Source organism: Notamacropus eugenii, chromosome X, assembly GCF_028372415.1.
Source record: "Notamacropus eugenii isolate mMacEug1 chromosome X, mMacEug1.pri_v2, whole genome shotgun sequence".
In the NCBI taxonomy this organism is placed as follows: domain Eukaryota; kingdom Metazoa; phylum Chordata; class Mammalia; order Diprotodontia; family Macropodidae; genus Notamacropus; species Notamacropus eugenii.
This window is the reverse complement of record NC_092879.1, coordinates 28,279,033-28,291,444: the sequence shown is the minus strand read 5'-3', so window position 1 is coordinate 28,291,444 and position 12,412 is coordinate 28,279,033. Positions and strand designations below refer to the sequence as shown.

Below are 12,412 nucleotides of genomic sequence, written 5' to 3'. Positions count from 1 at the left end.
AGGAGGCCGGGAAACCCTGTCACTCTAGGAGAGCATTGGTTGAATTCTGTCGCTTCACTGCTTGACAAACTCCCGTGGCTCTGGGGCCAATTGCCTCTGTGACAAAACACACCTCCTCTGTTTGGCATTTAAAGGCTTCCACAGCCTGCCAACAACTGGGTCTCATTTGAGTTAGTTTTTTAAGGGTGGTTGGAAAAGTAAGGAGGGAGAGTGGGAAAAGGGATGACATCCTAAGCATTAGAACAGTGTGAGCAAAGGCCCAGAGTTGGGAAAGGGTTTGATGAGCTAAGGGAAGGGCAAATCACCAAGTTTACCTAGAGCATAGAACACCTGAGCAAGAAGGCTGGAAACGTGAAGGTTGGCCTGGAGAATAGGATTGAAGAATGCATAAGAAAAGAACCACACCAGGACGGAGGAAGGACAAGTTCTATTTTCTACCTAATTTCACTCAGCAGGGTGCCAGCTACACAGACTGGGTGTATCCTCAGTTAAAAAAGTCTGAACATTGCAAATCAGCCCTGTCAGGAACAACTGATAACACTTTGAGCTCCATTAGACATCTTTAGAGATCACTGAATCTAATACTTTCATTTTTCAGAGGGAAAAAACTGAAGCCCAGAGATGATAAGCCCATTATCACCCAGTCAATTCAAACGCAAGCCTTCCAACCACATACTCATTGGTCTTGCTTCAGTGCTCAAATGACCAAGAAAAACATTCAAGGGATTGACTCTGATTCCTGGCAAAATTCTAGAACAAATTATGAAAGTGATTTATTTCCTTCCTTTCTCCCTCCCTCCTTCAGAGCTTTTATAGTGAAATATAGGAAATGTAGCAGACATAGATTGCATCATTTTAGCAAATATTTGACCAAGTCTATTACTCTCCCTGTGGACAAGCTGAGGAGAAGAGGGCAAGATGATGGTACTGTTAGGTAGATTTGGAATTAACTGAAAGCTCAGAATACTTAGTGGCTCAGTGTCAATAGGAAAGGAGGTTTTTAGTGAAGTTTCCTCAGGATTGGTCCTAGGCCCAGTGCTATTTAATGTTTTTCTCATTGACTTGATTAAAGTCACAGATGGCAGCTCATCTAACTTGTAGATGACATTGGGTCATAGGGTCAAGATCAAAAAGCATCTGTCCCAGCTACCTGACATGTTGACCCAAGTCTAAGCAGATGAAATGTAATAGGGACAAATAGAAAGTCTTATGCATCAGCTTCGCAAGTATAAGGTGGAGAGGCTGTTGACAAAATCGTAATTTGTCAAAAGATTTGAGGCTTCAGTGATACTGTAAACACAGTAGGACCCACTGGGGCAATTATAGTAGCTTGACATTGATGGCATTGAGAGGAGCATGTTGGCTCCAATGCGAGAGGCATTGACCCTGTTGTCCTTGGCCCCTGTCAGAACACGCATGGGCCATAACAAGTGAACCACCAAAAATGATTTTATAGAGGTAGAAAAAATCATAACAATTCATCTGGAACAACAAAAGGTCAAGAATATCAAGGGAATTGATGAAAAAAAATGCGAAGGAAAGTGGCCTAGCTGTACCATATCTAAAACTATATCATTAAGTATCATCAAAACTATTTGGTACTGGCCAAGAAATAGAGTGGTGGATCAGTGGGATAGGTTAGGTACACAAGACACAGTAGTCAATCACCACAATAATATAGTGTTTAATAGATCCGAAGACTCCAACTTCTAGGAAAAGAATGCACTATTTGACAAAAACTGCTGGGAAAACTGGAAAATGGTATGACAGAAACTAGGCATAGACCAGAATCTCACACTGTATACCAAGATAATGTCAAAATGGGTATATGATTTAGGCATAAGAAATGATACCATAAGCAAATTAAGAGAGTAAGAAATTGTTTACCTGTCAGATCTACAGAGAAAGGAAGAATTTATGAACAAGCAAAACATAACATTGTGAAATGCAAAATGGATAATTTTGATTACATTAAATTAAAAAGTTATTGCATAAACAAAACCAATGAAACAAAACAAAATACGTACGGGATATTACGTTCACTTCTGGCTTCACTTACAGAGATAACAATTAGCACCTTAAGGTTTGCAAAGCATTTGATCAATTTCTCATTTGATCCTCACAACAGCCTAGGGAGGTAGGTACCATTAGTATCTCTGTTTTATAGATGAAGGAACTGAGGCAGACAGCCATTAAGTGACTTGACCAGGGTAAATTTGCTCAGCTGGGAAATGTTTGAGTTTGGATTTGAACCCAGGTGTTTCTTACTCCAGGCCCAGCTCTCTGTGGTGCCCCCTAGCTGAGAAGCTAAGTGTCACCAGGATGACAAAGTGCTTTGAAGACTTAGGGGAGACCCAAACTTCAAGTATTTGAAGGATTATCATGGAAAGGGGTTTAAGAGGGGTTGAATTTGGCCTAGGCAACACCTGAGTTGGTGTTTGTGTAGGAGGAGTGGATTAGAAAAATGACTGACAGTGTGTGCAGGATGAACTGGAAAGGGGAGGAAGCTAGAGGCAAGATAGGGCTGGAGGTTGTTGTAGTATCTGGGATAGAAGTGAGAATGGAGAAGAGCAGAAGGAAGAATTATGTTACAAAGAACAGGAATGGGGATGTGGGAGCCAGTGCTAGGGGCCCAAGGAGGGTGGGGCTCCTCAGCGAGTTGCATTGATTTTAACTGACCATCCTTGGCCCCAGGTCATACCACCTTTGAACCCCTGATAGATAACTTGTGTTTCCCAATTCTAGGTGACTATGACAGCTTCAGTAAAGTGCGCTCCCCAGGAGACAAACCAGCAATAACTCGGCCTCCGGTGCGCCCCCCGGATCCTCCGTGCCGGGTAGTTGTGCCCCAGAAGCCAGAGCCCAAGCCAGAGCCTGTGGCTGGAGGAGCTCCTGAAACCATGGCCTCTGTGTATGTAGCCTGGGGGAAACCAAAGACACAGCATGCATCGTGCTAGGCTGGGCAAAGCCTACGGCTGAGGCTTGGCCTCCAACGCCTGACTCTGCCAGGGCCTCAGTGGGGGGGCTGTCAGGGTACGATCTGAGACCCATCTTTCTCAGTTGCTTCTCACCCCCTTTAGGGGGATGAGGTTAGCCAGCTGGTTTCATGCTCTCTTGATTCTGAAATGTTTTGATTTTTGTTATTATTACCACTGGATTTTCAAGTAATTTAATTCCACCAAATGGAATAAAGTTCTCCAGAGAGGCTTTTGGTGGAGGAGCAGAGCCAGAGTCTGGCAGGCCTTCCAGAGGCCAGGCCAAGAGCCAAGGAATCCGAACAGCAGTTGCTGGGGTAGAACTGAGGCCCAACAACAGTTCTCCCTGAGTTGCCCAGCCTGTTGGCCCAGCCTTTCCAGCCGGAACTGGGGCTGTTCACAGGGTACTTCCTTCCTTTCTCCTGGCCCATTGTTTGAAGGGTCCATGAGATGGAACAAGAAGAAAAAAAAAACAAAAACCCTCCTCCCTTTTGGCTAATTAGGAAAGTGATTTTTACAAAATGATGAAAGATTCATGTTGGCACCAAAATCAAGGATTCTTTCCGTATTTTCCACCAATAAAAGCTTAAATATAGTCAGAAGTGATTACTTAGACTCTCTGAGCAAATGGGGGCTTGGAGAGGGCAGGACGTGGAGAATGGTCCAGGCCTAGAATTCCCCAGCTGTCCCTTGTCCCAGCAGAATCCAATGGTTGGGGTTCCTGAGAGACTGAGCTTTCTCCCAAGAGCTCAGGCAGCCTTTTCCCACAAGAGAATGGAGCCATCCTACCTCAGTCAATCGACAATCCTGGTCAAGGTTTCTTAAGCACCTTCTGACTCAGGGACTTGATGATCATTTTTTTTTTTTTTGATGCAGGAGCTCAGACCTAGTGTGGTGAGGTGGGAAGCATCCTAGATGTAGAGCCAGAGGACCTAAACTTGGATCCAGCTATGCTTTCTGAATCTATAAATGGGAAACAGAAATAGCTGGCCACCTCTACTGGGGTCTTCTTCCAATCCTGTCTAGGAAAGGCTTTGCTGGGGAGCAAGGGATCTGGGCCTTCCCAGTTGGCCCAGCTTTGGACTAGATGTGCCAGTTCCTGGCATGTAGTTGGTGCTTAATAAATGTCTGTGACTGACCGAGTCCTCCTCCGCAAAAGGCAAGGCTGAATCTGGACCATGGGAGATCTAAGGCCTGTGAGGTCCCTCATGCAGATCAGCTCATGGCTCATGAATTCCTGATGAGTAAGTGTGAGTGACCTCTGGGGGCATGGACATGAGGGCACCAAAGCGACATAACCTGTCTGCTTCTCTCTGCAGGGTGGCTTGCCGGACCCGGTTCTTTGAAACAGCGTCTCGGAAGACAGGAAGGTAAGAGACACAGGCTTTCCTCCTACATGCCATTCCCAATGAGGCAGAGATGCTGTACTGGAGAGGGCACTGGACTTGGAGTCAGGAAGATTGGCTCAGATACATACCAGCTGTGTGACCTTAGGCCAGTCCTTTCCCCTCCCTGGGCCTCAGTTTCTTCCTCTGTAAAATGAGGGAGTTGGATTTGGTGGCCTCTGAGGGCTCTCCCAACTTTCAGTTGCATGAACCTGTGATCTAAAAAGTATTCACACAGGTGCCTTATAAAGAGCCCCGCAGGGACTGGCAAGCTCTCTGCCCATTCCCTTGGAGGCAGAGCCTTCAGTTCTTCCATCCACTGGATCCCTCACCATCCTTGAGGGTTTGTATACTACCAATGGAAGGACTCAAGGGGATAGAAAGGTGAGACTCCTAGGACTTGCAACCTCTGCAGAGATGAGTAGTTTCTGGCCAACCTAAGCAGCCTGTCCAAGAAGTGATGTTGGCTGAAAAGGCCAGACCCTGGAGCACCATTTAGCAGTCAAAGGATTTATCAGGGGCCCAGGCTAGCTCTGTAACTGGCACCCTGGTGACTCCATTCTGGGGATCAGTCTCGGGTGCCCTGGCCTCCCTAGAATGGGCATGATTTCCCAAGAAGAGTTAAGAGATACAGGGGAGGGGGGGAGAAGGAAGGTGACAGCATCACTCAACCTGAGGTTTACCACCCTCCCCGCACCATGCTTTGTTCACTTATATCATGGTAGACACGCACAGGCCATGAGGGTATGCTGTGGTCTCTCAGATTGGCTGCCTAAAGGCTTCCCTGACACCTGAATCCAAGAGATCTCAGAGGACACCTACTCCAACTTAGACCTCAGCCACACTCACCTCTCCAAGTCTCTCTCACCCAAGTAGCCCTTCCACAACATTCCATGACTGGGAAGTCATTGTACCTCAACTCGGCTGGTTCTCTTTGGACTGCTTCCTGTTGGGTCCAAACCAAACTCCTCAAGGCACCTTAAATTAACCACGTCCCAACTCACTTCTCTCCAATGTCCCTTTTCATGATTCCCCAGTATGGCTCTGGAGGATGAGAAGAATACCAAGGCATGTTCTCTTCCAAGATCAAAGTTGTGCTCACCCTTCCCAGACAGCTTTCTTAACCTAGGGACCCACAGTGCAGGTCTCGATGGAAATCACAAGGGAGGAATCAGAGCACCATGTCTACCCTGCTCTCTCCTAGTCTTCAGGGGGCCAGGGGGGCAGCCTCAACAAAATTTTCTCTTCTCCTCCTTCCCGTTCCTACTCCAAACATTCTGGGATCTTAATCATTGAGATTTTGCTTCTTCTTTCCACACAGTTCCTCATCTCCACAAGGAAGACTCGCTGGGGATGAGAGTTGAGGCCCAAGGTATGTATATGGTACCCATCTCTGGTTCCAGGACCTTACCCAGCTCAGATCAGTCTTACTAAATCAGTCATGTGGGCCATAATACACAGTGGGTCCAAAGGAAGAAGCTGTGCCCTGAGTCCTCTCCCCTCTGTAATGAGTCCTGGCAAGAACAATCAGGGAAGTCTCTTTCTAATCTGCCCTTTCTCTAGGGTTGGTACTTGAGGGATCTGTGATATTATCAGGGCCTCCAAACAGACCAGTTGTAGGGCATGTCATAGTGGGATGCCTTTCGTGTAAGTCTGAATTGGACTCAGTGGCTGCAGCAGGCTCTTCTAACTCTCTAATCCCATAATTCTGTGATTCTCTGATTCAGAGCCAAATGACCCTATGGCTTTTCTGAGATTCTATGGCTGAATATGGCCACCCTTCCAGCAGTGATCCTCCTTGATTTTACCTAGGCTGGTTCCTGAACAACAGCTGGCACGGGCCTGTTCTTGATGTCTTGTTAGCTTGGCAGGGGTGATCACTTGTCCCCCCAGTCTTTTTGAGCCCTGGCTCACTTCCAAGAGGAAGACAAGAGAAGAGAACTTGAGGAGTAGACAGTCAGATGGAGAGGTGGGGAGGGATCTTCGTATTCAGTGCAAGTACCTGCAGTTTGAGGCCAGAAATTTGCAACAAACACCCCATCACAATGAGTCAACAGGGCCTGTTCTCTAGCACAGGAACTTAGGAGCAATCTGCTCTCAAACCTTTCTCTGCATGTGCCACTAAGGAATTCTTGCACCAGCATCTGCGGTCATAGAATTGTTCAGTATGTCCTGTTTGGGTATCTTTGCCTTCCTCCCAAAGAGTCCCATGTGACAGGGAAAATATTGTCCTTTGACTAGGAATCCTGTCTATATGACTGTCGAATTGCTTTTAACATGTGTGACCTTGGATGAGTCCCTTCCCCTCCCTGGGCCTCAGTTTCCCCCTCTGTAAAATGAGGGATTAGGCTTGATGGTCTATGAGGTCCTTTTCAGCTTCAGATCTGGGATCTTATTTGTGACCTTGGACCAGGCCCTTTCCCTTCCGGGGCCTCAGTTTCCTCCTCTCTAAAATGAGGGAGTTGGACTAGCTGGTCTCTGAGGGGTCTTCTAGCTTGACATTTGGGATCTTAGCATGTGACCTTGGATGAGTCACCCCTCTGGTCGCATAAAAAGAGGGAGTCAGACTAGAGATGGCCTTTATGCATCTATACCAGGGGTGGGGAACCAGTGACCTTGAGGCCACATGTGGCCTTCTAGGTCCTCGGGTGCAGCCTTTTGGACTGAGTCCAAATTTGACAGAAAAAATCCTTTTAGTAAAAGGACACATGTGCTGATCACAGCTTCTTTCTCTTCCAGTTTTTAGGAATCCTGGCCGGTCCCAGATGACTACATTCTTCTGAAAGGGCCTCCTCTAAACTTTTGTGTGCCCACGACCCTTGGGCTGAGAGGCAGCTCCCTGCTGGAACCTGGCTATGGAGAGTCCAGGAAGCTGTAGAATTAGGGGGACTCTCTGGACATGTCTTATTTTCCCTTTGCATCCTTTCCTCATGGTCTCAGAAAAGCTATCTTAAGTCCAGTGGAAAGAGAGCCTGCTAACTTCCCAAGCAGGCTGTGAACATATGGGCTCATGTCCTCTGGGGCAGGGAAGAGAGCCACTTCCTTCCAGTTAGACTCTGAGCCATTGGAGGCAAAGTCGGGGTGCCCAGGACTGGATTTCTCTCTAGCCTCTGAGCCCCTGGGAGTTCTGCCTTCGAGGGCTGCTGAGTTCCGATGGAGTTGGAACAGATGCCCCAACTCTCCAGTCTTTGTCACTCCAATCCGTTCCTTTCCCAGGCAATGTTTGGTTAGAACCCTGACATAATCCACAGTTGCATATGTCTAGACATCTGCCCTGCAGAGGGAACCTTTCACTGGCTGTTTTCTGCATTTTCAAGCTGGTAACTGTGGGTCACCCAGAGCATGGCTGGTGTTAGGAGGTCTGACAAGAGGGGCCCAGTGTTCTCTGGGCTTTCTCTGGGGCACTGTCTCTCTCTCCCTCTTTCTTTCCTCTCTCCCCTGCTCTTGCTTTCCTGTTTCTCTCCCTCTCTCTCCCTCTCCTTCTTTCTCTCCCCTTCTCTTTCCCCCCTCTTTCTCCCCCCCCCTCTCTCTCTCTCTTCCTCTCCCCACCTCTCCCCCTCTTTCTCTCTTCCTCTCCTTCTCTCTCCCCCCACTTCCTCTCTCTGGGTTCTCTGCCAGCTTTCTTGTACGAGCGTTTTGGAAACAATTGCAAACAAAAACAGCTCCAGACCTACCAAGCAAACATTCTGCTTTTGAAGCCTAGCCTTGTTTGAGTAAGTCTCATTCTGTTTTGCTCTTGACAAGCTTCTTCTCAGAACAAATGAGAGAAATGGAATTTGAAAACATTTCGAAAAGAATTCCTTCTGCCTGTCCCTCTTCTGGAGGGGCTGGGTTCTTGGGTAGGTTAAGGGAGCAGTGGTGATACAAACAGTTGCAGTGACCAATTTCCAATGTCGAATCGAGGCTGCTGCTTCGGGCTCCTGATTTCCAATGTCGATTTCCAATGTCAAAAGCAGGCCACTGCCTCGGACTCCTGATTTCCAACTTCCAATTCAGGCTGCTGCCTCGGGCTCCCCATTTCCATTCCTCTTTGGCAGCATGGCAAAGCCTAAGGACCCCTTTGCAGAATCATGTATTTCCACGCAGAGGTTTACAAAGGAAGCTCATTCATTGGAATTTTGTTAGCGAGATATTTTTTTCAAAGTCCCATAAGTTTCACCAACTTCAGGTTAAGAGCCCAAACCTTACAGGAAATCTCCCTGGAGACAAAAGAAACCTTTTTGCAATGTGGAGAATCTTTCCCCCCATCTAGCAGGGGGCTTTAGTCTATAGGCCTTAGTCAGGCCTTAAAATGTAGCCAGTTTTCAAACTTCAAACATTAGCTTTGCCTTGAGCCCAGGGGTCCTGTAGATTGGATACTATATGAAACACTTCCAACTGAACACCTAATTTCAATTTGGTACTTTTCTTACTAATCCTTAACCTGTTCCCCAACCTAATTTTGTTCACACCTAGCTTAGTGTGTTCCTGCCCTGTGTGTGCATGGCTTCTAGATATTGGCCTTTTTTTCTTAGCTCTTTGTGAAATCCCTCCTCTTGGGAGAGGACCCTTCCTAGGTGGCAATCTGCAACTGAAGGCAAATTAACACAGTGGGTTTGATTTCTGGAGAGTAAACATTTTCATGCCCTGCATCTCTCTCCTCCCCTACCACCTCCTCAGCCCAGGAGAGCTGCCAAGCAGAGTCGTCTGCTCAGGGATCTCTCTCTGGTACTTTGGCCTACGTTGTTCTCGGGGGAGAGTGCCGATAGGCCCTGTCAACGTTGTCAAGGTCAGACTGGCCTTCTTTGCCTTTCATCCAGCCAGCAGAGATGGACAGTGGTGCTCAGGGGACAGCATACCATGGGTGGGTGTGGGGGTGTGGTCTTTCTGTGAACCTCAGTGCTGCAGGGCTTCTAACCCAGTGTCACTTGGGGCCATTGTTGTCATAACCACACTAGGTAATTGGGGAGTTCATCACATCCATGGTCCAAACGTTCAAGGTCTTGGGAGTATGTGGGTAGATGGTGAGTGAATAGAGCTTTGGGCCTGGAGTCAGGAAGACCTGAGTTCAAGTCCTGCCTCAGATACTTATTAGCTATATGGCCTTGAACAAGTCACTTTTTCTCTGCTTTTGAAGCCTCAGTTTCCTCAGCTGTAAAATGAGGGAGTTGGACTCCATGGCCTGCAAGGTCCCTTCATGACACTTGAAGAAATGATTTAGACTCTGGGCCACCTGAAAGTTGATTGAGCCACTCCATTTTTCAGTAGGCAATAGCCTAATTGAAGCTGCTGAGAAATCCCCAAAATGAGATCCAGTTAGAAGCTTAGAGTATAGCCTAGGGATCAGGGAATCAAGTTGGAAGGAACTTCAGAGGCCAACTAGTCTGGCCCATGTGTGACTGGGATTCCTCTCTACCATAACCTCAGAGGCCGAAAGAGCTCTGAGATCAGAGGATGTGGCCTTACATTGTATCTCTGATACTACCTGCGTTTGTTACCTTGGGCAAGTCCCTCCCCTCTCTGGGCCTCAGTTTCCCCCTCTGTAAAATGAGAGGGTAGGACTAGGTAACCTCTCAAGTGTCTGCTAGCTCTAGCTCTGGGATCCTCTGTGACCTAGGCTGTCACTTCCCCTCCCTGGGCCTCAGTTTCCTCCTTTAGGTGACCTCAGGGAGCCCTGCCAACTCCAGCTCTGGGATCCTACAGTCCTTTGCTTCTCCAGCCTCCTCTTGACCCCTTCTCCTAAGGGGTGAGAGGGGAGAGTGAGATTTGCTAAATCCATAGCCAGCCCATTCCACTCCTGGGCACTTCTCACCTGCAGGGGAGAAGCCGCAAAGCATGATTGTCAGGAAGAGCAGAGTTGAGATCCTGCCCTAGCTGTTTAACTGACTGGCTAGGTCACTTCATTTCTCAGTGCCCCAGGCAACTCTGTAAGACCCTCCTTTGCAGAGAAGGTGCTATATGCATGGGTAGAAGGAGTTTCTTCTTCCAGGAATTCCCTATGCCAGTCCAGACACAGGTCCAGGCCTGATCCCAATCTGTCATTGGTAGGAAGTTTTTCCAGGCATTGAACTAAAAATCTGCCCTCTCAGCTCCTGGTTGTGCCCTTCACATACTTGGAAGTCACAGCATTCCAGCTATCTCCAAGTTGAACAGGCCCAGTCCCTTCACTAACCTCTCTATAGAACCGTTCCTAACATCCCCACCAAAGGTGTCTGTGCTTGTGGAGACCAGGGAATCCATGAGGTCTGATGCTCACCCACTGAGATTCCTTAGAGAGGAGTGTGGTACAGTGGCAGGAAACTTGGCTTTGCTGGGTGGAACTGGGCTAGTCATTTTCCCTCTTTACAACTCATTCTCTGCCTCTGTAAGATGAGACAGTTGGGGGCCTTCCAGTACTAGATGATCCTGGAATAATGATGACCATCCACATCACTGTAGCATCTTAAGATTTACCAAGTAGAGTCTTGGACAGATCACCAGGGAGGAATGGCCTTTATCTAATAGGAAGGAATTGGGCTGGACCTTCTCTCTTCCAAAGGGCTTCAGAGAAGGGATGAGGTGAGGTTTGAAGGGAAGGAGGGGGATGTCTTTGGGTGTCTCACACAATCAACCAAGGGGCCTAGGTCAGTCAGCCTGAGGCTACCTTTAACTGACAATTACACAAACCAATCAGAGCATCTCCCTGTAGCAGACCACATTGGTGACAGCTGCAGACTCTTCATAGTCCAAGTAATCAGTATGGGGCTATGGGATGTTCTAAAACTGGGCTGCCCACCTTCCACCTCCCCATCCCCCCTTACCCCATTTCCAGTTGCCTTCACTTTAACCTGATAGAACTCTTGCTTAAAGACTGTCCTAGCTCACTTTTGGAAATGAAACATTTGCTTTTTGACAAGCAAGTAGAATGTAAGGGATTGAGGGCAGGGATCGTCTCATTTTTGTCTCTGTGTCCATAGCGCCTAGCACTGTGGCTGACACCTGGTAGGTTCTTAATAAACATTTGTTGAATAGAACCAAGGGAAAATGTGTGTTTTGTTGGTGTTAGAGAAAAACATCTCCTTAGTATCTTACCCCTCCCTGAGATATTCATGCAGGTGGGCTGTGGGATAGCTGACCTCCAAATCTCCGCTCCTATGTGTTTTAGCAGGTGAGTGACATGATCATTCCTGGTACTGGGGGAAGAGCACTGATCTAGTCAGAGGCCTGGGTTCAAATCCTGATTTGGATGTTTCCTTCCTTCGTGTCCTAGTATAGAAGTCACTTAGCCTGCTTGGTCTTACTCTGGATGAGCATGCGGTCTCTTCAGTTTATATCCATTCTCCTATGTGTGACCTTCAGCATGTCATGCCTTTTTTTGGGCCTCAGTTTCCTCCTCCGTAAAATGAAGGGATTGGACTAGTTGGCCTCTGAGGGTCCTTCCAGCTCCCATGATTCCTTGGACTTCATGCTAAACCTGCACATATATGAAGATGGCACTCTTGGCTACTGAAAGTGTCATAGTATAATGGAGCATCAGGAAGAACACTGGTTTTAAGAATCCGAGGAGCTGAGTTCAAATCCCAGCCTTGCTACTTCCTACCTTCTTTCTGACCCTCACTTTCACCTTCTAGAAAATGTGAGAGTTGGTCCAGATGACTTCAGGGATCCATCACTCCCCTAAAATCCTATAAACTTGAGCAAATGGAAATTCTGGAGAGAAATGGGTGTGGATGTAAAAAATGAGGGAAAGAAACAATTTCAAATTCATGATTTCATTAAAGTAACCCGTAAAGGAGGACATGATAATCACCAAGGGTCAAAAGTCCCTATCTGTTTCTGTAATCAAGTGGGCCCCACAGGGCCTTTTGAACTTTCCTTTTCTTGCAGGAAGGGATCCTTTCTCCAGTACATGTTTAACAACTTGCATTCTGAGGTGGGGGGGGGGGGAGTGGTGGGAGACTGTAACAGTTCACCATACACTTCCCAGTTTCATCTGCATTAATATTTTCTCCATCAGTTTCTTAAGTCTAAACAATCAACAAAATAATAAAATTAAACCCTAAATGTGTAGCATTTGCTACAAATGTAAGTTCT

At 47.3% G+C, this 12,412-nt stretch overlaps 1 protein-coding gene across 1 annotated transcript in view; it reads left to right on the top strand.

Annotated features, from left to right (window-relative positions):
* OPHN1 (oligophrenin 1) overlaps positions 1 to 11,352 on the top strand; it is a 292,555-nt gene extending 281,203 nt beyond the window's left edge. The window contains exons 21-24 of the mRNA XM_072626106.1: positions 2,746 to 2,911; positions 4,295 to 4,345; positions 5,682 to 5,732; positions 7,100 to 11,352. Of these exons, the coding sequence (XP_072482207.1) occupies positions 2,746 to 2,911; positions 4,295 to 4,345; positions 5,682 to 5,724 (260 nt within the window). The 3' untranslated portion in view covers positions 5,725 to 5,732; positions 7,100 to 11,352. The remainder of the gene's footprint in view (positions 1 to 2,745; positions 2,912 to 4,294; positions 4,346 to 5,681; positions 5,733 to 7,099) is intronic.
* The last annotated feature ends 1,060 nt before the right edge of the window (positions 11,353 to 12,412 follow it).